Below are 24,678 nucleotides of genomic sequence, written 5' to 3'. Positions count from 1 at the left end.
TTGCGATGTAAAAACCGCGTTGTAAAGACAGGCGTTGTAATAGCCTGCGTTGTAACATCATACATCCGTCCGTCTCATGTAGGCTCCTTCATGTACGCCTCTGAGATCTCCCCTATGTAAACCTATGTATATGAACTTGTGAAATCTGCCTCATGTAATTTGGTTACCCGTCCACGTGCGCACATTCCATTACTGTAAAGTAGCAGAATTTTTTTTAGCTAATCCCCTTTGTATTAACTTCTGAAATCTACCTCATGTTAAAAAACCCCTTTGTGTAAGCCTCCAAATTCTGCTTTGCATAAACTCTCCATGTAAAAAAGCTAAAACTGCCCCATGTGTAACCCGTGACATAAAGCTACTTCATGCGTCATGTAATCTTGCCACTTTAGGTAAGTTTTTAATCCTGCACTTTGGATGCAAAGTTCTTTCACGCAGACCGGTGAAATTTATGCTAGCCTCTTAGTGTTAACCCCTGAAATCTGAAACATTTCAATAAACCTTTACATAAACACCGGTCTCACAGTTTAATATTGTTTGACAATGCCAGCCAGCCTCCAGGTGGTAGGCATTAAAGCTTGCTACTTGTTTTTTTTCTTTACTTGAAATGGAAATAAACAAAATTGAGGCATGAATATCACTTTCGTAATTCCCTTTATTTCACACGTATTATGTACGCCTCCTGTCAATTTAAGTAATACATGTAGGTCTGCCTCGTACAGATCCTTTTGAGAAACCTCTGACACTGCTTCAAGTAAACTGCTTTATGTAAACCTCTTAAGTTTCTTTATGTGGTTCCCTGTAATGACACGAATGGAAGTAGGTGGTATTTCCAATATAGAGTTGAGACTGTGAGAAACAATCCATTTTCTCCCACTACATGTCAATTGAAGATTATGGATGTTACACACACGGGGGGTGTGTGAGAGCCTAGAACTTTGCTTTGAAATTTCTTCAAGATTTCCCTTACAAAAGTGCTCCTGTGTTAGCAGATAAGGATTGGTGTTTAGCGCCTGGATGCCTCCGGGCATTTGTTTGCTCTCTATAAATCCACTTTCATTTCACTCAAGAGAGAGACCTGTTGATATTTCAAGTAAAAAAGCTGTACTTGCAGAATTTCAGAATCCTGTTCTGCTATGTGAGTCATTGGACACTCGTTCTTTGCATATATCACTTGTATATGGTAGCACTTAGCAATATATATATATCTATCCATCCATATAGATAGATAGATAGATAGATAGATAGATAGATAGATAGATAGATAGATAGATAGATAGAGAGATAGATAGATCTTTGACTGAGGCAGGCGGAGCGATCAGGTGAGATTCGAGCATTTGTTGCATTTGTAGAAGTGATTCCTTAATTTGATTTGCAAACTAGTGAGTGTTGAAGTCACATTTTATCCACAGGTGCACACGGACTGATCCAAGCGCAGTATTGGTGTTCCTGATTTAGAGCACTCTGACACTTGTTTCTCTTTGTTTCCCCGATAGGTATATGACCGATGGAGGTTTGGGCCTTTACACTCGAAGATTGAACCGCCTGCCGGATGGAATGGCTGCCATGAGAGAGACGTTACAGCGCAATGCCTCCATTGGCCAAGGAGACGCGGACAGGTAGTCTTGCACTTGACAGAATACCAGCTTTGTATGTGTGTTTGGTAAAACATTTCAGACCAGAGTTTTGCAACCTGTTGAAAAAAATCTTGGTGCACAAATGGCAAATGTTCATAAGGCCGTTTACTCTCTAAGCCAGAGCTTCTGGCCTAAACATCTACTGGTTGAAACCATTTAGAAATTGTTACTCAGAGCATAAATGTTTGTAACAAGTACTGAGATCTAAAGTCTCAAAATGTAAGGGTTATGTTTGTGCACACCAGCAGCAAAACTGTGGAACGCCCTCCCATTTTTACTTGGCAGTTAACCTTCTCTCCTACTTTTTAGGAAAGTAGGGGCAGCAGGAGTGGCTCTAGACGTCTGATGTCCTTGATGAGAGGGAGACTTGGTGAGCTCACATTAGGGGTGCAGGGGTGTCTGTAGAAGTCTGGTAGTATGAGTGAGAGGGAGCCACGGTGAGGCTACAGTAGGGGCACAGGAGTGTCTGTAGATGTCTGTGGTATGGTGAGGGTGCAGTAGGGGCACAGGAGTGTCTGTAGATGTCTGTGGTATGGTGAGGGTGCAGCAGGGGCAGTAATATTCTTTCCTGTACAGTGATTCAGGCAGGATCACAGGGAGACCAAGGTCTGAGAGTTGAAGTTGGTGTAATACTCAAAGACAGATGACATACGGGTTCCTAGAAGAGAGTGTAAGAGGGTAGGTCAGTCTTCTGCATAGATTGAACCAATGCACACACTTAGTAAACATGCATCGCAGGTTCTGGTAGTTAGCGGTTCACGGCACAGGGAGTGTGATACTGTATAGTGGTTAGAAAGTGACAACTGCATTGTGATCCTCAGGTTTGCTGGCGACTGGTAGTTTTGCAATAACTCATGCAGGCTAAGAGTTGGAAATGCTCTGCTTGCTGTTGTCTTATTTATTTTATTTATGCATTTTTATATAGCGCGGACTTTACCCCAAGGCGTCAGAGAGCTTCACAATAGGAACAGAGAATTAAAGTGAACAAATTACAAAAGCAGACGATAAGTTACATGAGGTAATAGTGACAATTGTGAGCAAACAAAATACATGAGGTAGCAAACAGTGCATTACAGGAGGAAAGAGTGACAAGTGTGCAGGTTACAAGAGAAAACAAAGTACAATTAGAGGTATAATACTGCAATATATGCTGAGGCACAAGAACAAACGTTACGTAGGCAATGGTGGCACTTGTGCAAGTATCAAAAGCAAACAAAATGTGAGAGGTAGCAAACAATGAGTTACAAGAGAAAAGTGGCGTGTACATGTTACAAAAGAGTACCAAACACAGGTAGAAGGATAATACTGCAATAAATGGCATACACTCCAACCACACCAACGCACTGGGAAGGCACTTCCATAGTCTGTTGGAACTATCACTGTGATCATCATATCTGATGATCACAGTGATATCAGGAGCTGTGCTGAAAAGTCCATCTCTTTCATTGAACCACTCCCTGGAGCATGTGATTGGACGGCAGCTGTGGTCAGGCGGGCGTCACATTGGCACATCTGGAATGCGTACACCGCTGCAGGGCCTCGTACACTTGGCATTAGCTGAGTCTCTGATTGGCTTTGAGCCTTGTTGAGCATGTGGGGGTGACGCGCTTATCATGTGGAAGGTAGATGAGGCGAATACAGTTATAATGCGGTTCCTTGGCTTCCAAAGATGTAGTCTCCGAGCTAAAAAATTAATGAATTGATACAAAAACAAAAACAAAAGCAAATATCATTTTATTGGACCATCCAATTTTTGGATGCTGTTATGGGGCCCTAATTTGGCCCTGGGTGTCCGATGATGTTAGCAGCTGAGATATACACTATCTAGGGACATGGATTGTAACTCCCTTCCGGGCAATCCCCCGGTGCGCCGCATGGGTGGGGGCCGATTTTGGGCCCCTGGGGGCCGTTTTTGTTACAGGGCCGTTTTTGCAGCATAGCTGCAAAATCGGCCCTGTAACAAAATAGGCCGAAATCCGACCCTGGCAAACAGCTCAGCCGCTTCCAGGGGGGGCCGGTTGAGCTCTTTGCCAGGGCCAGTTTTGGTTCCCAGTCCGGCCCTGCTCCCTTCCAGCCCCTCCTGGACATGGCCTCCCCTTCATGCCACATTGGTCTGCTCTTTGCAGTTTGTTAATTTCTGATAACAGCAAATGACCCCGGTGCCTCGCCGTACAAGAGGTTGGCGCCTCCATTCCATTGAGCATTAAAACTGCGTTTGACTTCTTTTTTGTGGCTTTTTGTACCCACTTTCACAGCGGTCGATGTATCCAAGATGTATGCGCCGTTAGCGCCCACTCTGAAACAAGCACCTGCCAGTTCCGATTCACTCCTGGACAACGTTTTTGGAAACCCTCTTGACCCCAAACCTGCGTGGTACACCTTTCTTAACTCCTTCCATGCTGATGACAAGCTCAGCTCGTCATCAGCGTTACCTGCCGTGTGCTGATGACGAGCTGAGCTCGTCATGTAACGTGGTAATTTTTAAAATGCCGCATACCGCGAGAAAAGCCGCCGCACGCATGCGGTTAAATATACCATACCGGTACTTAGAGCAGTAATGCACCGAAGAGCACACTGTCTGTGACAGGTCCTCTCTATTCCCCATAACAAAATACATATATTTTTTATTTTTAAAAAGAAAAAAGGTTTCCAGTTATACAGTAAAATGTAACAAAAGAGAAATACACGTGTGTGTGTGTGTTTGTGTTTGCGTGCGTGCGTGTGTGTGTGTGTGTGTGTCCCAAAAACTTTCTCCGTTTTACTTGGGGCCACCAACTCTGCTGAGGCAGGAGCGGAGGATTCTGTTTGAATACAACAACAAAGAATCAGAGCCCCACTCCGACTTCCATGGAAGAAAATACTTTATTCGTCTGAAGCGGCAGCATTGAAAACCACTCCTTCATCCTTACGCGTGTCAGCGTCATCACGCCTTGTTCACAGGTGAGTGTAGTAAATGATCCTTGTGGTCACGAGGCCAGAGAGTTCAACTACAGGCCCCAGAATGCACCAACTTTGTTCAATGACAACGTGACATGTCCCAGTGTTCATTCATTGCTGTAAATAGCATTTTTCCCCAATGTCACAGACAGTCCAAAATTGAAGGTGCAGTCACGTCATTTACCAAAGTTGGTGCATTCTGGGGCCTGTAGTTGAACTCTCTGGCCTTGTGACCACAGGAAGTCGTAGTGGGGCTCGGATTCTTTGTTATATATATATATATATATATATATATATATATATATATATATATTTATATATATATATATATATATATATATATATATATATATATATATTTATATGTGTGTTATTGTGGGGTTCTCAAGGCGATGGGGGGGAAGGGGGTGGGGGCGCTGCTACTGTTCGAATAGCCAGGTTTTGAGTAGTCTTCTGATGGTTAGCAGGTCCTGGGTCTGCCGTAGGAGGATGGGGAGGGTGTTCCAGGTCTTTGGTGGCGAGGTGGGAGAGTGATCTGCGGCCGGAGGTTGCTCTTCGGATGCGGGGGACGGTGGCGAGGGCGAGGTCGGCGGAGCTGAGCTGGCGGTAGGGGGTGTAGAAGGTGAGTCGACTGTTGAGGTATGCTGGTCCGGTGTTGTGGAGTGCTTTGTGTACGTGGGTGAGGAGCTTGAAGGTGATCCTCTTGTTGACGGGAAGCCAGTGCAGGTCTCTCAGGTGGGGTGTGATGTGGTTGCGGCAAGGGATGTCGAAGATCAGGCGTGCAGAGGCGTTCTGAATGCGCTGTAGTCGTTTCAGGAGTTTGGCTGAGGCTCCTGCGTAGAGGACGTTTCCGTAGTCCAACCTGCTGCTGACGAGGGCCTGGGTGACCGTTCTTCTTGTTTCGGTGGGGATCCACCTGAAGAAGCATGCGGAGGGTGTTGAAGCAGGAGGATGAGACTGCTTTGACCTGCTTTGTCATGGAGAGAGTGGAGTCGAGGATGAACCCCAGGTTGCATGCATGGTCGGTGGGTGTTGGTGCTGTTCCCAGTGCGGTCGACCACCAGGAGTCGTCCCAGGCCGAGGGGGTGGAGCCGAGGATGAGGACTTCTATCTTGTCCGAGTTTAGTTTCAGCCGGCTGTTCTTCATCCACTCGGCAACGGCTTTCATTCCTTTGTGGAGGTTGGTTTTGGTGGTGCTGGGGTCCTTGGTGAGGGAGAGGATCAGCTGGATGTCGTCGGCGTAGGAGATGATGTTGAGGTTGTGCAGTCAGGCGACGTGGGCGAGTGTTGTCATGTAGATGTTGAACAACGTCGGGCTGAGGGATGAGCCTTGGAGTACGCCTCAGATGATCTCGGTGGCTTTGGAGCGGAAGGGGAGGGAGGAGGACGCACTAGGTTCTGCCGGAGAGGAAGGAGGTGGTCCAGTCCAGAGCATTGTCTTGGATCCCAGCGTCGTGGAGGCGTGTGCGTAGGGTGCAGTGGCAGACGGTGTCGATGGCGGCTGACAGGTCCAGGAGGATGAGGGCTGCGGTCTCGCCGTTGTCCAGCAGGGTCCTGATGTCGTCGGTGGCAGCCATGAGGGCAGTTTTGGTGCTGTGGTTGCTGCGGAACCAGGACTGGGACGGGTCCAAGATGCTGTTATCCTCGAGGTAGCGGGTCAGTTGTCTGTTGACGGTTTTGTCAATGACCTTCGCCGGGAACGGGAGCAGGGAGATGGGTCGGAAGTTCTTGAGGTCCTGAGGGTCAGCCTTGGGTTTCTTGAGTAAGGCGTTGATCTCTGCGTGCTTCCAGCTCTCTGGTAAGATAGCTGTCTCGAAGGATTTGCTGATGGCTTTCTCTAAGTTTCTCTCTCTTGTGCTAGCTCCGGTTCGATGATAAACTGTAAGTCCTGGTTTCCAAAATGCACACTGCAATCCCCGGCACAAATCAAGCACTGAGGACAAGAGTGATATTAAGGGGCATCGGAATACAAGACTGTGTAATACTTATCAGGAGTGAGCCTGTAAACTGTGCCTTCCCTTCAGAGAAGTAATCAGTTAGATACGTCTCCCCTGGTGCTTTCTGGGTCCCTCGTCTAGATAGGTCACGTGCAAAGATGTCACCAAGGCAAGCAACGTGCTTTTCCATCCGACATACTTAAGGAAGTTCTTGATATGCTACTTCTTATGATGACATTTCTCATTAAAACCGTATCATTGCTTCAGTTTGAAGCTTTCTCAATTCATAGGTCTTAAATCCATGGCTTGCACGAGGAGGCTTCAGTCAGTATCTTTCATACAGTTTCATGCCAGTGAGGTGTGAGTAGATGTAATGTATTCAGCCTGATGTTACAGGCTGAAAGATGACCTTTAAAACTAGGGCTTCACCGGGGAAAGTTTTTACTGTTGCAAAAACTGAGGCGGCAGCGTCACTGCTCATGCAGGATGCAAAGGAGCAATCTGAACTGAACTGAAGTTTAAAGTGGAGCAAAAATGAAGCAAAGTGTTGTCTGTGATGTTTTTTTCACTTCGCCTACACGTAAAGGAAATGGTGAAAATACATTTCTAGCATTTACCAGATGTGAAAGATGAGTCTGAGGCAAAAGACAGTTTGCTCTATCCGTCACTAGACAGGCAGCAACAATGGTGCAAAACGGATTTGCACTGTTTTGCATATGTCTAAGAGGGCCTCCGACAGCGCCGCCCGTCTTGTTGCCCTTCGCCCCCATGCGTCTGTGTGTGGTTGTGTCTCTGACGTGGACATGTGTTACCCGGATTGTCACTTCATTGAAGGATGGCTTGTTGGTTTAGCCCAGTGACCTCTGCACGTGGCTGGGGCAGGACGGTGGCCTGTTTGTTCAGTTGTCCTGCGGCTCCGGCCCGGGGCAGTGTACTGCGGGATAATCACTTAGACAGGTGGGGGCTGTGTCGTTAAGTTTCATGTGTGTATCCAGTCCAGCAGTTTTCCCGAATCCCCCTTCAACAAGGAGCAGGCGGCCATTTTGTGTTATCACCCACAGTGTTCAGGGAGGCTCGAAAGACAGACAGGTGCGTTCTAAAATTAAACATTGTGGCACGACGGGAGGCAAGGTTGGTTTACAGGGTGATGGGGTGCCTCTAGGCGCTGCACCTTAAAATGTGGGACTTGACTATTAGTGGAAAAGCCGTTGCTAAGATTTTGTATGATTGATTAGGGTACCGTCCCTTCAAAATACAAATTAATTTTAATTTCATTTTAGAGCCCTTTTTTCTAATATCTGCCCTCTGGGAAGATTTTGAGAAAGGTGCTCAGATTTGTAAGGTGTGCTAAAGGCACTGTGATGTTTTTTTTATTTTTTGTTTTAAAGAAACAGATTTTTGTACGTAGATAGCAAAAGCCGCAGAGAAGGTGGAGCTGAACCCCATGTACTGTTTGTTAAGTGCGACTGGGCTGCAGAAAGCGCTGCGATGCCATGCTGTTTGTGGACTGTTTGCTAGAATGATGCTTTATAACTAGTTTACATAAAAGATTTACATCTGGCAAACCTCTGAGTGGTCCACTGTCATAATAGCGTATTAATGACAATGAAATTCCGACTTGTACCTCAGCGCTTCTGTTAGGTCGGTACCGACTGTGGTGCGCGCCCCCACGTTGGATTGGTGCCGCTTGCATACATAAAGATGCATTTTATCCCTTTTACTGTCACACTTTATCGTTTGCGAGATAGTTCAGGGGGTAAAATGTCTTGTATAGATCTGTGGATTCTATCATGTAAAAGCTCAGTACACATTGAGGAACAGCAAAAAATAATGGAATGACTGAATCATTCTGAACTACTGGTGGGACCATTCCATTCCATCATTTTCAGCTCCTCTTTGACATTGCAGACTGGGAAAACCAGTCTCCACACCGACACAACCAATCTGAACTGCAAGGCCCGCCCCTGTCTGAGCCCTTTACCCTCTGAGACATATGTGGGCTTTGTGAAGTTTGAGCAGCGAGGTGCAACTTGACTCCATAAAACACCGAGCAGTGCTTAATTTGAACAGGGGTTGAAGGTAGGCTCCCCTTCAACCTTTTTTAGTGACTGGAACTTTTTTTTCTTAAATCATAAGATTTAGCACAGAACAAGAGAGAGAAAGACAGCAAGGAGGGAAAGAAGGAGGAACAGAAATGTGGAAAAACAGTGAACAAGGAAGAAAGCAGAGATTAAATAATTTCTGCAGGATTAGTGGGCAAATAGGGCGTGCTGGTGGATGAAAGAGGAGCAGGTGAAATCAGGAGTCGACAACTGTGGTATTCCACAACCTTGACGTTCAGCAGCGACGCCGGCAGGTTTCTGCAAAAAATGTGGCCATCTGCACTTATTCTGTTACAAATTAAGCACAAGACCCTCGATTGCTCAAAACCAAGCCACACAGCATGATCCACTGAGAAGTATAAAACAATGGTGTTTAATATTGTACCGAAATTAATATTTTGTTTCTTAATATATCCCGCCACACTTTAATCCCACTGTTCTCTGAGTCCATTGGGATCGAGTTGGAGACTGGAGAGATAGCTCCATTGGGTAATGTGTGCGCTGCATGGGTCTGTTTGCGGGAACTCTTAAGGACGGAGATGTGGGTGGCGTGAGTTTTGGATAGTGACTGTGGGCTATTAGTAGTGATTGTCGGCGAGTTGGAGTGCAGGTAGGAAGCAAGAGGGTGTGGATGAATGGTGAGCAGCTCTGGGGATCCCCCACCCACCGTGCCCGAGGGGTGGAGACCCTTAGAATAGTTTACCATCTGGTGCTACACAGCCTTTGCCTTAAAGTAGGTGTGTGAGTGGTAGTGTGCGTACTGTGTGTTGGGTTCAGGTTAATGGTGGTGCTGGGGAGCTGGTGAAGGGTAGTATGTGGCTACAGGTGAGTGGTGGTAGTATGTGGCTACAGGTGAGTGGCGGTAGTATGTGGCTACAGGTGAGTGGCGGTAGTATGTGGCTACAGGGGGGTGGCGGTAGTATGTGGCTACAGGTGAGTGGCGGTAGTATGTGGCTACAGGTGAGTGGCGGTAGTATGTGGCTACAGGTGAGTGGTGGAAGTATGTGGCTACAGGTGAGTGGTGATAGTATGTGTGAACAGGTGATTGGTGGTAGTATGTGGCTACAGGTGAGTGGCGGTAGTATGTGGCTACAGGTGAGTGGTGGAAGTATGTGGCTACAGGTGAGTGGTGGAAGTATGTGGCTACAGGTGAGTGGCGGTAGTATGTGGCTACAGGTGAGTGGTGGAAGTATGTGGCTACAGGTGAGTGGTGGAAGTATGTGGCTACAGGTGAGTGGTGATAGTATGTGTGAACAGGTGAGTGGTGGTAGTATGTGGCTACAGGTGAGTGGTGGTAGTATGTGGCTACAGGTGAGTGGTGGTAGTATGTGGCTACAGGTGAGTGGTGGTAGTATGTGGCTACAGGTGGTAGTATGTGGCTACAGGTGAGTGGTGGTAGTATGTGGCTACAGGTGAGTGGTGGTAGTATGTGGCTACAGGTGAGTGGTGGTAGTATGTGGCTACAGGTGAGTGGTGGTAGTATGTGGCTACAGGTGAGTGGTGGTAGTATGTGGCTACAGGTGAGTGGTGGTAGTATGTGGCTACAGGTGGTAGTATGTGGCTACAGGTGGTAGTATGTGGCTACAGGTGAGTGGTGGAAGTATGTGGTTACAGGTGAGTGGTGGTAGTATGTGGCTACAGGTGAGTGGTGGAAGTATGTGGCTACATGTGAGTGGTGGAAGTATGTGGCTACAGGTGAGTGGTGGAAGTATGTGGCTACAGGTGAGTGGTCGAAGTATGTGGCTACAGGTGAATGGTGGTAGTATGTGGCGCCAGGTGAGTGGTGGTAGTATGTGGCTACAGGTGAGTGGTAGTTTGGAGTGATAAAGTATGGATTACTGAGTGAGTAGTGTTGGTGGTGTAGAATGGTTGCGGCATAAACACTTCACTGTGAAGCGGAATGAACTAAGATCACACAGTGAGTCCCACAGAGCCCTAGGGTGGAGCACGCAGGGCTGGTTAGAATCTCCGAGCACCTGCAGCGTTCAGTTGTTATGGAAATACCATGCAAATGTCTCCTGCGCACACATCAGTCGCCCTTTGTTTACCTGCTGTAACAGCTCTCACGCCCCACGCCTCAGGAGAGGTTCCTTCCAGTTGTAAACACATGCCTCTCTTTAGAAAGTACTGCACTGGCTGTTGGGGGATTGGTGGGAACTCATGTTCTCTCGCGGAGGGAGATGTAATATAGTCGTAAACTGCCTTCTTTGGAACCTGGATTCTATTCCTGGCTCCTGCACTTGGGACACCATCGTGTGATTCTCAGCACAGCTCTTAACCTCTCTATGCCATCTGTAAATGTGTATAAAATGGTAGGCAACTGTGCATTTGCAAACTGTAGTAACCATGGTGTAACTGAAAGGAGTAGGGTGTACATCTCCGGTTGAAGTTCCCGGTCTTGTATAGTATTTCAGCACCTCATAAATGTATAGCACTCCATTTGCTTCCTTGCTAGGTTTTATGCTGTGTAAATATCTATATAAGTATGTCTCTTTGTAGGAAACGTTTCTGAAAGACAAACGCAGAACTAATGCGTTCTGTTTATAAGTTGTGCCTGATTTTTTATGTGGATTTTTTGGGGGTATTCTGTGCTGCCTCTCAGCCTTCTACTAGCCAGACAGAAATGTACACTTTGCGGCTGACTTAGAGCTTTGCAGACACGTTACTCTGCCACAAAGATGATGAAAAGCCGCCTGTGTTATGACAACTGCCATGGGATATAATGCACTTGTAACAAGGTGAATGGATATCCGTTACTGAGTAATCCATCCACAAAGCTGGAGATTAGGCCATTTGTTTCCCAGTAGTGTTACACTCCGTGTATATTTCTACGACGGGGAATACTTGTGTGTACTTGTGACTGTCATGTTCTAGTTTACCCACCAGGTGGCGCTTTTACATCAACCCTGGTCAGGTGATAACCATCTCTTTCTGAGGTGTTATGGTTTTAAACAAAGGAACAGCCGAAAATATGTCTTTCCGTGAAGCCTCTATTACACGAGGTATGTTTCAGAAGCATGAAAATTAGAAGGTGGACAACGTGTTCCGTGTCTCTTTGAGAACATACCAGAGGAAGGGAAGTCTCACTCGCACAGTGCACCCATGCGGCGCCTTTCCCTACTTCTTTAGAACCGCTACATGTACCTTGGTAATCAGCAAGGCACAAGTCCTAAAAAAAAGAAGTGGAGGGGACTGTAGTGAAGTTAGGCAGTGTGTAAGGGGGCGCGTGACATCACAACCCATGACCTCACAGGAATAGACATCACAAGAAGTGACATTCGATCTTAACCCCTTGGCCGCGGCAGTAATTCTGCCGCGGCGCTAGGGGGGGCCCGCGGCACCACCATGCTCGTGACGGAACCATTCCGTCACGAGCCGCGGTGGCGCTGTGCTTGTGACTGAATGGTTCCGTCACGGCCCCGCTCGCTTAATGGAACGTCCAGAGCAGGCGCGGAATCAGCGCCGTGCAGGCGCGGCGGCCGGGCCGTGACGGAACCATTCCGTCACCAGCACAGCCCCACCGTGGCTCGTGACGGAATGGTTCCGTCACGAGCACGCAAGGGGTTAAGAACTCTCACAAATGTTTAGCAGGTCTGTCATGAGTACATTAGAACATTACATTATTTAACAAATAAGATTTTGCATCAGGGTTGTGCCAATAAAGTGTTGCAACCCTGATGCGAAATCTGTGCCTCAATTTATACATTTATGTTTTTTTAACTCAGCCAGGAAGAAACTGGCAACAAGGAGCAAATGTAGTAGTAAATCTGTTCTGCTTAATTCGTTTCAAAGTCTGCATTTTAAAATATCTTGTGTAGGTGAAGGCACCTACTGCAGAGATCTTTGTTTGCCCACTAAATTTCAGGTAATAAGGATGGTAAGATAACTCTGGAGGTTAATGTATTTGCTAGAGAGATCTGTGTTTTGTATAGTCCGAGTTTTGAATCAAAGCAGCATAGAGAGTTAATATGTCTCCTACGAAGCACATCATGTAACATGCAGATGACAGATTTTTATTAAGTGGGCTACTGCTTTTAACACAGAGATCCTTTTGTTACTTGCAGTTCATAATTTGTAATCCTCCTAATACAGCCTAGTGAGTTCATCCTGCACCTTGTAAACCTCACGGTCTTATGTAACTTCTTGTACATTGATTTACACACTTTGCTGTGAAGCGCTCCAACACCCTGCATTGGGATGAGTAGTGCAATGAAAGAAATAAAACAAAAGATTGATATTTAAATTGTTATTTGTGTAAATACTGGGGTCGACCATCACATCTGGCATTCTGACAAATCATGCATCTCGCTTATACAGATGGACTGAAAAAAGTCAAAACCATACCTCTCTTAAATACTTGTGAAGTAATAACAAGCTGTGAACCTGTGTTTCACCATACATTGCCTTTGCAGCTAGGTGTGAGGCTCCAGATAACTCCCAACCAGGATACTCTTACAAAAGAAGGCATGATGGCCCCTTAAATTCACCCTTTATTTATGGTCCGGCTAGAATTTAAAATAACAAAGTCCCTGCCACCTGCACACCTGCAGGTTGTTGCTTGGAAAGATAGCTGAATACAAGCAGGCCTGCTGAACGTGTCCTGGTGTCTGAAAATCACATCTGGAGGAGTTCAGCATTTTCCAGTGGGTCCCAACTTCTTGGCAGGTTGGACAGCGTCTACCCTGTGAAAAAAAGTGAGTAGACGCCGTCTACCCGCATGTACCCTCGACTTGTGCCCTGGCAAACAGAATATTGAAGGCTTTACTCTAAACATCAACCTAGACCGATTAGCTTTGTCAGCCCATCTTCTGCCGCTGTTTATTTCCTTGTGGGCGGCGCGGGTTGCCACCACAGTGGAAAGATCTGGATCTTTGTCACGGACCTCGTGGACAACTTTCCATTTACACGCAGCACGTGGGCGTCGGATACCTGTGGGCTTCGGTTGTGATGCACAATAGCATTTCAAATGTTTGTATATGATGGGTGTAACCCAAGAGCTGCACGTGACTCTCTGTGTCAGATAGCTCATGCTGCATTACAGATTGTGCTACATCATACAGAAAGCGAAGGGCATTAAAACAATTTGTAGTGACATTGAGTACAGGGCCGGACTAGGAACACAAACCAGCCCTGGCAATTCAGTTGGACGGTCTGGGGGAGAGGGGTGCTAGTGAGAAGTACTAATGCTGCTTTTGTTACAGGGAGCCGATATTGCAGCACTGCAAAACCAGCTGCCAGTAAACAAAAAAAAACAGCCCCACCACTCAAAAAACAGCCCAACCCTTCCCTTCATGCCCACCAGGGAAACACCCGGTGGCCACTATGCCAGTCCGGCCCTGATTGAGCAGACTTCCCCTTCTGATTTGAGGTCTCGATCAGAGATTGGGAGGCATTGCTCTTCGTTTATACAATTTAAAATTCGCTGAAAGAAGTTTCCATGTTTCTACAGGTTTCTTTGGAATTGGGTAGCAGGTCGGGTCCCCGTTTCTCTCGGGCTTTAAAAGAGCAACGAAGGTGCTCTGGCTGTCTACTTTCGAACCTGGTTCCGGTGCTGGAGTCGGCACAACCTCCTGTGATTTGGACAAATCACTTAGTTTTCTTCGTGCCTAAAAATACAAAAAGTGAATCTGGCCTTGTGTAATGTAATCTGGTGCTCATGTAAAGCGCTATATGGTGTCTAGCTTTGCCTCCCAGTAATTGGTTGTTTTGTTATTAAGCATGGAGGTGTACCAAACAAGAAAGACACGCCCTCTGTTCGGCCCCTTCGAAGAATATGGTCTCCCCGGTGCTTGCCCAGACAAAATTCCGGCTGCTACACAAAATCTATTGGACCCCGGCTCGCCTAGCGGCCATGGGTCTGAGGGAATACAACTGATGCTGGAACTGTGACATAGAACAAGGGGACCTGGCACACCTCATCTTCCACTGCACAAAGGTAAAAAAATGTTGGAACACATTTTTTTCCTTCATAAACAAAGCCTTAGGGTGTACTCTTAAAGAAGAGTTCTCCTCACTCACCACCGCATTCATAACATCGGATCTAGACTCGCAACACGACAGAAGCCTGCTCGACCTCTTATTAACAGCAGCAACTAAAATAGTCCTCACCAATTGGAAGGACACCTCCAAGGCCACCTTCAAGGGGAGGCTCAATTGGGTAACGTTCTTGAGGGGAGCCGACATCACAACCCTACGCAACACACCATGGAGAAACCCTAATAGGGGATTGTGGACTTCCCTGGATAGGTTCCTAGACCTGTATGATCCACCTTGAAGGTGTATGTCAATACCAGTGGCCTAACCCAGCACCTCTCCTTTGTTCAGAGCAGGACAACCCCATTCCCCCTTCCCCCTAGAATCCTCCCCCCCCCCTCTTTACTTCCCACAGAGTAGACTATGAGACAGGTGCCTGATTAAGCTCATGGTCCACTGCAACCAGACCGAACCTTCGGACACCCCTAGCACACAACGCCACCGGGTATATGTTTTATGTTATATGTTTGGCAATAGTTTTAACAGGGAGCTCAAGCCTTTTTAACCCATGCTACCAGCACCTAAGCCTAATGGAATGTCACCCTGTATGGACAACGCGAAATGTCTAAATGTTAACTGTTATATATGTCTGTCAAAAAACCCAATAAAAATATTTTTTTTTAAACAAAAAACTACACAAAACATGGCTTTTGCTCGTTTAACATTAGAAAAGTATGTTTTGGCATCTTTTCTGTGAGAATGGGCACTACTAGTTGGGCCAAGACATTGATGCTAAAACTTTAATCCATGGTTTGTGTGTGACGGATGGGTGGTTGTGGACAAAATTGTAGCCTTGGTCAGAACACAAGGGAAAATGGATAAATATAAAAGCAGTTGAGCGCAGTGGTTTTACAGTAGGTCATTGGAGCTGCAGATTTGCCTTTTTTCAGTCTTGATTACCAGACAGCACAAGGCTGCTTGGGTGTGAAAAGCCTTTTGTGAACTTACAGTGGGTCTGCAGCATGTCCATTGCTTACCACCGGTCGGCTTTATTGTCGCTCTCATTTGCTCCGTTTTAATTGGTATGTGTTTCTCTTTTTGTGTCCCAACCCTGAGTAATAGCCGCGTTACCATCTGTTTGCTTGGCTAACTTGTATCCTTTTAGTGCTCACTTTTAGGGAGCTCTCTTTTTTAAAACTCCTTGAGAGTGTGTATGTCTTCCAGCTCTCTCCCTCGCGTGCTTTTAACCCACCACATCCCTTCCTCCTGCACACTATTCTCTCCCTCGTGTGCTTCCCCACCACTCTGGCGCCATGTTGATTTTTTTTTATTTTATTAAAAGCGGGGTTGTGGTGGTCTGGTTCCATAGCTAAGAATCACTTGGCTGTGCCCAAAAGTAATTGGACCATCAATGACCTGTGGCACAGCTGCCAAAGCGCTGACTCCGGAGCGCAGGGTTCACGGTTCGATCCCCGGCAGGGTTCACGGTTTGATCCCCGGCAGGGTTCACGGTTTGATCCCCGGCAGGGTTCACGGTTCGATCCCCGGTGGGGTTCACGGTTCGATCCCTGGCACCGGCAGCAGCTCAGCTCAGCGTCATGTGACTCTGGGCAATAGCTGACTTAATCTCCCTGACGGCCCCCGGCCTTGAAACCTCAAGGGGTGATATGTTCACGCTTTATAAATATGAATTATTATTATTATCAACAAGAAGAGCTCACATATGAACGAGTAGACAGGCTACGATGGTGTGATCAGTCCTAACATGACTCCAGCATACAGTATTTTTATGATGGGGTTGGACGCGAAGGAAGTGAAGAGGTCATCATGCTGATCTATAATATGCAGCTTCCATCACTGCCTTCAGATGGAAGTGGCAGTCTGGAAGCGGAAGTCAGTAACAGACACTGCACTCAAGCAAACTCCCAGAGAAACAGCGCGCACGCGTGCCACCACTGCAGGCTACTGAACCCATCGGCATGGCGTGAGCTCGTACATAGCACATGCACAAGTCTGTGTATGGGCCAGTGGTTAATTTATAAAAAACTAAGTAAGTGGCCGGGCTCTCGTCAGAAGGCAGCTTGCAGCAGCCCGTTTCTCCTGTAAGCGCGGCCTAAACCAGAACCAACTACTTACCATGAAAGTGGGGGGTGGATGTGGCGTAATGGCCAGAGATGCCAACTTCGGAGCTGGGGAACCAGGTTTGAGTCTCTGCATCGGCTAAACATCTTGTGATTCGGTACAAATCACTTAATCTCTTCGAACCTACCAGAAAATTAATGTGTCCTTAACTGGTGCTCCTGAAAAACACTGGTGCTAATTATTAAAGGCCGGTGCTGAGCACTGGAAACCACCGGCTGAAATTAAGCACTGGTATCGGCCACAGAGCAATCGTGCAACACAAGGCTGTGCTGGTGCTTGTGCACTTGTCAGAATGACAGACATAGTCACACACGGCACTCACAAAGAGCTACACAGAGGGCCACCCTGTGCCTCTACCATCACCACCACAGAATCTTGTTTAGCATTGGAGTATGGCCACTCTATCCCCTGGTTGAATTACATTAAAAAATTAGCAACCAGATTGGGCCTACCAGAACTGTTTAACTGCCCAAACAAGTTGCTGAAAGGGGATTTAAAATGGGCCAAAGACACATATAACAATTGGCATATTTGGCTAGAGAAGAAAATGAACTATGCAAACCAACAGTAAGGGCTCATCAATTGTTAACAACCACTAGAGGCATAGAACCTTATTTGAGAATCGTCAATAACATGAATCATCGATTTTTATTGACTAAGTTTAGATTGAACAAATTTCACCTTCTCCTTACAGAACGACCAGGTTGGACTAAGGACTCGGAACTGGAGATTTGTTCTTGTGACGGTTTCTCTATTAAAGATACTATGAATTTTATCTTTTTTTGTAAGCATTTATGGCCTATTCGTAAAAAGTATATTATTCCCCTTATTAAAGAAAAGGGCTTTAGTCAAATTAAACCCGCTCTTTTATATTTACAGCTGTCAAATGTATGGGAGATTTGTAATATAGCAAAAATAGCATTGAGATTTAGGAGGAAAATTAACTGGATACTTTGCACATAGCTATGTATTTAGGACTGAGGAATCAGCGTTGTATCTTTTTTAACATGCTTTTTGTATTGGTTTTACTGTTTTTATTAGTATTTATAATGTATATTTCTTTTTTTAAAAACCCATATGAAATCGCCATGTATGGACTATTAATCAATGTATCATATCTTTTTTAACTTAATGTCTTGACCCTGATGAATTTTGTTGTATACTTTTATGGTTTTTTACTATGAACCGAATAAAGTATTTTTGACTGACTGACTTGTGAGCACCACCTGCACTACAGCTGACACAGGAGCAGGGCACAGTCCCCTGTCATAGAGGACACTGCTAGCTTCTCAATTCTGCTGGCTTTTCAGCGTCTGGAACTGCTGGTATCAATCAGTGCGCTTTATGAACCCTTTCGTCATCTCACTCTGGGGACGTTCTATCTCGTGACGTGTACTTCCAAATGTGGGAAATTGTGTTTTTTTGTTGTTTTTGTTTTGCATTTACTGCTTATTGATAGATAAAGCCAAACGACCGATAGAAAGTGGTTTATATACCTTTGTTAATTAAAGTAAGACACAGAAAAAAAGTTGAGCGATGTTGGAAAACACCTTAAACGTCTCGAAACACAGAATTTCTATTACCTGGCCAGGTTTGGAGCTTTGCAACCCCCTGAGCGTCACCACGTCCAGTTTTAGTTGCCCGCTGGGGCAGGGGGGGCCTAAGGGGGCAGGGGGTTGTAGCTTGCAGCCTTCACAAAAACAGATATTCAATTACTAGTTCCAAATTAAAATGCAGACGGCACTTCTCACCTCGTACTGTAGAAATCCCACCCAGACGAGGGTGTGAGGGTCTTAGAGTCCTGACAGCTGCTGTCTGAACCCCACCCCCCACCCCCTGAAGAGGGGTGAACTGAAAGTGGAAACCCAGTGGAATTAGCAATGAGTAACCCTAAGAAAGAGTAACCAGAGACGGTGGCCTGCTGGGGTCGCCTACGGATCGAGTCAGCATTACAGTGTTGGGTGCATTGCGTCACCGAGTTCATTCTCTGTGCAGCATCTTTGTTCTTTTATTGCGTCACCAAGTTCATTCTCTGTGCAGCATCTTTGTTCTCTTTTATTGCGTCACCAAGTTCATTCTCTGTGCAGCATCTTTGTTCTCTTTTATTGCGTCACCAAGTTCATTCTCTGTGCAGCATCTTTGTTCTCTTTTATTGCGTCACCAAGTTCATTCTCTGTGCAGCATCTTTGTTCTCTTTTATTGCGTCACCAGGTTCATTCTCTGTGCAGCATCTTTGTTCTTTTATTGCGTCACCAAGTTCATTCTCTGTTCAGCGTCTTTGTTCTCTTTTATTGCGTCACTAAGTTCATTCTCTGTTCAGCATATTTGCTCTCTGTTGCGTTAGATTTTCTGTACAACACTGTACAATAAGAAGGTAGGCACACCGGTGTTGTATTGTGAAAATAGGACCGTGGGGTGCACAAGGGCTACACTGTGCTGCCTTTTGCCATGTGCTGCCACACGCCCTGCAGGTGTGCTCCCACGCATCAGCATGTTGTGCTCTGTCTCCAGGTGTGGTAGTAGCCACTGTCACACCCCAGGATCAATAAATACAAGAAACAAACCGCTCTGACAACCTTATGACTAAGGAGACATGTTATCAGTTTGTGTGTCTGTGGCTGCATCGCAGGATAAAGTTTGTTGTAACTTCGAGGCAAACTGCGTTACTATCTGGAAGATTGCTCATTCGTGGTAATGTTTGCACAAAGAGTAACTTCTCCTAAAAACAACAATGCATGATACCGAGGCCTCTCTGCTCATATCAAACACAACAAACCAGGCCAAACTGAAATATAGCAAACCCGGATTCTATTCTAAACTATGCAAACAAAGGTTAACATCTGTGTCTTGGCTGTGAGGTTAATCTGTCCTGGGGAGTCCAGTTCGTTCGTCCTTGTACCCGGATATTCAAAAGGCATCAGAACAGTTTACACGGATTGTCAGATTATTGTTTTCCTTGGAGATCTGGTAGAAAACATTCATTGTCCCGTCTCTCTCTTTCTCCAACTCAGGATCTGTTACAAAATATGATTTGTCTTTAATCATCTCTAAATACTAAACTTCGATTTTTTTAGTTTGTATTGAAATTTGTTCTTAACAAAACAATCACTTATAAGTACTAACTTTTTTTTCTATTTTATCTTGCAAATTTTACATTTAAATGAATAGAAAGAGTGTAATTTTAATCTAGATGAAAACATTACTGCACAAGAAACAAAGCTCATCTAACTGTTCGTATAGGCGCATAGTATAAAATTTGAATTTTGAACATTATTTCAGTTTACCATTTCTACAACTTGGATCAAGCGTCCAACTTGGCTAGTACGGTACTAGCAAGACAAGATTATGGCTACATTTGAAGTTAAGGCCATGGCAATATTGTAAACAAGTATTGGCAAATCCAATGGGTCTCACTGATGACAGGGAAGCGTAAAAGTATTGAATTTACTTGTTATTTTTTGTTTTTTGCCACTCTTAATGGGCAAACTGTTGTGTAATGGCACCAGTCTGTATCTGTTCTCTTGGGAAGCTAGCGGTACTTCCATTAGGACCCATCCAGCAACAACTATTTCTTATTTTTAACCAAAGTTTTATCAGTTGGTATGTTTGCTCTATTCTTTAATTTTTAAATCCCAGACTAAAAGCAGGAACAATGAACAGTTCTTGTGGGAAATGCTTACAGCTTTAGGTGTCAGGCGAACAGAATGAAGCCCAGGCACCACTGTACTTTAACAAATGTGACATTCAATTTAAAAAACAGGAAAATAGCGGATGTAGCACTGAACTTTTAATCCTGTACAGGATTTGTTGATAACAGCTACAGCGCATCCACAGACCCTTCAACAGAAGGGTTTTCTATCCCTCTGGGCTCTGATCTTTCAAAGATGGTTCTTTTTCAGAGCGGAAGCGTTACTTGATTCGATTCTGTATCCTGGGGGTGTAATACAGTAGCTGTTACCTTACACCAACACTACGTGCTGCTGCTTGTATCACCTGGAGCCGTCAGCAATTTCTCGTCGACATTTTAAGGACAGGCTTGGATTTAGCGTCACATGTGATGTACATGTGAGGGGTGCTCACCTAAAAATGGCGGCTGTGAATGTCTGTGTGGAGGGCTCACGAGCGAGCCATACCTTCTCAGCAATGGTTCATGACGTTATATGCTAATTAAAATAGATACAAAGACCTTTTTGCTGCCTCCTCACAGAGGAATCTTGCATTTGCAATGTGGAATTCAGCTCATATTTGGGGATCCCAAAATGTGATTTTCCACTTGAGTGGAATTCTCACATGAAATGTTGCAGACATTTTGGGAACTGGACTTTGCTCAGTCCTTCATAGGTTCACCCCTGTAGCTGACCCTATTATTGACAAGAGCTGATGCTTGGATCCACTCTTGAGAGCGTCCTTCTGTCCCATGCACATGCCTACATCACCTGTGTATACACAGCACAATGTCATTGAATTAATGTAAACATTGCGATACCTACTTTCATCATATAGAAGGTTAGATACCCATACTCCGAGTTCTATTTTTGTTATTTTGTTGTTTTAAATACAAATGTATTAATGGCTAAACTCTCATTGGTCAAACATGTGCAGTGTATTTTCTTATACTTAAAATACTCATGTACATATACCTATTTTACAAGTGATCTCATCCTTTCCATTAAAGCGCTCTGATGCCCTATGGGGCGGAGTCTGTGCTAAACAAACACTACAATACATAAATGTGGGCAGAATCTGCTGCTGCATGTAGTCATTGGCCTTCGAAGGCTCAGATGCCTTAAAACGTTGGGCGCAGGGTCAAGACTGATTTGCATATGGCTGGGTCCAAACTGGACTGGCATGGTGAGCAAAAAATGATGGCTTTAGGCCCATATCTCTGTACTGGGGTGAATGTGTGACATTTTTCTGCATTCTTTCCATCAATTGTTCTTTTTGCATTTGTCACCCCGAGTGGGACAGGTATGCTCAGACGTGAGTCCCGTGCTCTCCATGCCATTGGAGTCAAGCTATCCTGGCTGATGAGGGCTGAAAGCCCAAAACCGGTCCTAGGATGCTTGTTTCCAGTCCAGGGAGGACCTGGCTTGGCAGTTCGGGCTGGACTGTTCCCATGGGGCACAGGATCAAGATTGATTTGCATATGGCTGGATCCAAACTGGAATGGCATGGTGAGCAAAAAAACGATGGATCTAGGCCCAGATCTCTGTACTGGGGTGGATGTATGACATTGTTCTGCATTCTGTCCATCAATTGTTCTTTTTGCATTTGAAAAGTTAGTGAACACCTACAAACTTTCGCATCCGTGGGTTTTCAAAGACTTCTGGCAGGCATATTCACATATGGCCGCAGATTTACTCCAGTCATGGGCAGGTGTAAATCCGTGTTCAGAGTGGAAGTGTGGGAATAAGACCCGCCAAATTGGCGGTGTGTAGGAAAGTGGTTTCTTCTTTGGGACGAAGATGTTCAACATGGAGCAACAAAAAAAAGTGTAAACTGCATTTAGGAAGCGCATTGACACATGCACAAGTACACTTGTGTGAAAACTCTTTTACTAGAGAATATTTCATAATTTACAAAGATGTCCACAGCTACCACAGGGAGTGCTCCTAATATCCTTTGTGATTAAAATGAAAATTTAGATTTACTCCACAGGTAAGCTTAAGCCTGCTGGAGTAGATTTCTAGGTTTTTTTTTGTTGCATAGATCCGTTTCTGTCCATCAGCTTCTTCTTGTACCTGCCATCTTTCCCAAGAGAATTAATAAGTACACGATTGTATTCCTGTGAAAAGTTTGCTTCTCTTCCAGAAAATTGCAAGGATCATTCTCCGGTCACTGTGCAGACAGACGTGTGAACTGCGTGTGCCCCCTCCTACCTTTGAGAGACACAAGGGCTTAGGTTTGCCGGGCTTATGACTTGGCAGGCATTATTATCATGAAATTAAAGTAAATTGGATGTGTGTTTAGTCCAAGTCACAGCTCGTCTGAAGCTGCCGGTGGAAGCTCGGGAACAAAACCCCGACTGTGCTGTCCGCAGACACGACCGTGACCTGCGGCACATGGCAGGTGAAATGAACCGCGAGAGGAGGCTTCACGGGGAACAAAGGCCGCCTTGGTACCCACAAGGCAGACGTTAGCATGGCGGCAGGAATGCCAACCTGCTGGTTCTGCGTGACAGGATCGACTTGGCACACCACCAGCCTCTTATCGTCGGCCCTAATCTCAGAGGTTTGTGGTTTATTGGAGGATTGTTTTCGTTTTTAGGTCTGGCCTAGAGCCAGCTTTAGCTGCGGAGCCAGCCTTATGTTCCCCAAAACAATCCTAATAAAAATACATACATATATATGTGTTTTTGAGGGACTCTCCTATAGCCCGCGTCACCCACTAGTCTGTCAAATTGTCTTTCACATTTTGCTCTCACTCACCACAGTGTGCAGCATTTGCCACAGCCATTGGTTCTCATGAATGTGTGAAGGTATTTTCTACTTCACTAGGTGCACATCCGCACACAAAGAAGTTCCTTCGATCCCAGAGACTACTAAGGCAATGTGTGTTTTTTTTAGAACAAAAAAAGTGTATGTGTATGAGGTAGGGGTGTAGGGTTCAGCACGTCCTTGGAAAATGACATTTTACAATAACATGGCAAAACAAGCATTGACAAAGCCAAACTGCTGGCTGCCAAAACCAGACCAATTGACTTTGACAATGCTTGTTCTTTTTGCAGTATTTATTGGAGGCTCAATGGTTTGATATTCTACAGGTTCGCTAGATCCAATCCCATGCAGAATACACATATGATCACACTTATCATACGTAAACATTATTTATAATAATTGTCAGTGGATTCACACCCTAGTCTCAATTCGGAATCTTTACGTTTTTATTCATCAAACAATCTGTTGCAACAGAACTTTCTGTTTTTAGCATTTTTTACTTTTCAACTGACAAACGAACAGCATAACGTATGGTATAGGCGCAGGGCGGACCCGATGCAATACATATAACAAAATAATTTGAAGTGACACAATATAGGGCCCTCGTTCCAGGAACGCTCTTTTTACACAGAAAAGAACATAATTTCCTCCTACTGGCCCGCAGTGACGTAGGTTGTTCCATCCTCTCATGCATGTCCTCTACTGTTTATCTTCGCGTGAGCAGCACATTGCTAGATTTTTTTCATCAACCAGTCACTCCTGGACGTCAGTACATTTTCCTGTCCGCGGTCTAGAAGCAACATTTTTGAATTCGGCTTGAGGAGACTTGGGTTCTAATGGCACCTTCTGAGTTCACCATGTTGTGTGATCCTGGGCACATTACTTCATCTCCTTATGTGTCAAAAACTGGGAGCACTTAAAAGAGGCTAAAAAAATGCCAGAAGTGCTTTTCAAAGAGGCAGTGGCGGCTCCTCCGCTAAGGCAGAGCAGCGGTGCCCACTGCTTCAGCTGCAAGCTGAATGCAAAAAGTAAAATGATAATAGGGTTCCTCTTATCATTTTGTTTTTTGTATTCAGCTTGTCACAGGGGGAGGAGAGGTGGCAGCACCTAAAGTGCGCATGAGGCTTTGGCCGGCTGTCTGGGGCTGCCCAAAGTGGCATGCGCACTCTGCATGTTCTCCAGGCAGGCTGCATTACAGCCTGGGTGGAGAACATGCACAGCCTGCCAGGAAGCCGCTTGGCCGCAGTGCGCTCTATTAAGTTTCTTTTTCATTTCATTTCATTTCTTGCCAGCCCCTGTCTGGGCGCCAAACCACTGCGCTCAGACCAATCACAATCCTGCTAAGGAAGCGTTGTGATTAGTCGGGGATTCTGAGAGGCTGTATGCTTCCTGCCAAGAGGTAGAAAGAAGTGGCGGCTGTCGGCGGTAAACTTTTAAGTGCAATTTAAAAAAATGATTCCCACCCCCCCTCCCTCGTCATCGACCCACTCCCCCCCACCGCCCCTCCCGGTCTCAC

General features: G+C 45.5%; 1 protein-coding gene across 5 annotated transcripts in view; it reads left to right on the top strand.

The window, feature by feature from the left end:
* NAV2 (neuron navigator 2) overlaps positions 1-24,678 on the top strand; it is an 830,108-nt gene that overhangs the window by 616,379 nt on the left and 189,051 nt on the right. For all 5 annotated transcript variants that reach the window (XM_078684226.1, XM_078684230.1, XM_078684229.1 and 2 more), the window contains exon 11: positions 1,494-1,616. In XM_078684226.1, the coding sequence (XP_078540352.1) occupies positions 1,494-1,616 (123 nt within the window). The remainder of the gene's footprint in view (positions 1-1,493; positions 1,617-24,678) is intronic.

The sequence above is a fragment of the Lissotriton helveticus genome, chromosome 3_2 (assembly GCF_964261635.1).
Source record: "Lissotriton helveticus chromosome 3_2, aLisHel1.1, whole genome shotgun sequence".
Taxonomy (NCBI): Eukaryota; Metazoa; Chordata; class Amphibia; order Caudata; family Salamandridae; genus Lissotriton; species Lissotriton helveticus.
Note: the sequence above shows the minus strand (reverse complement) of the source record. Positions and strands in the feature narration are given on the sequence as shown.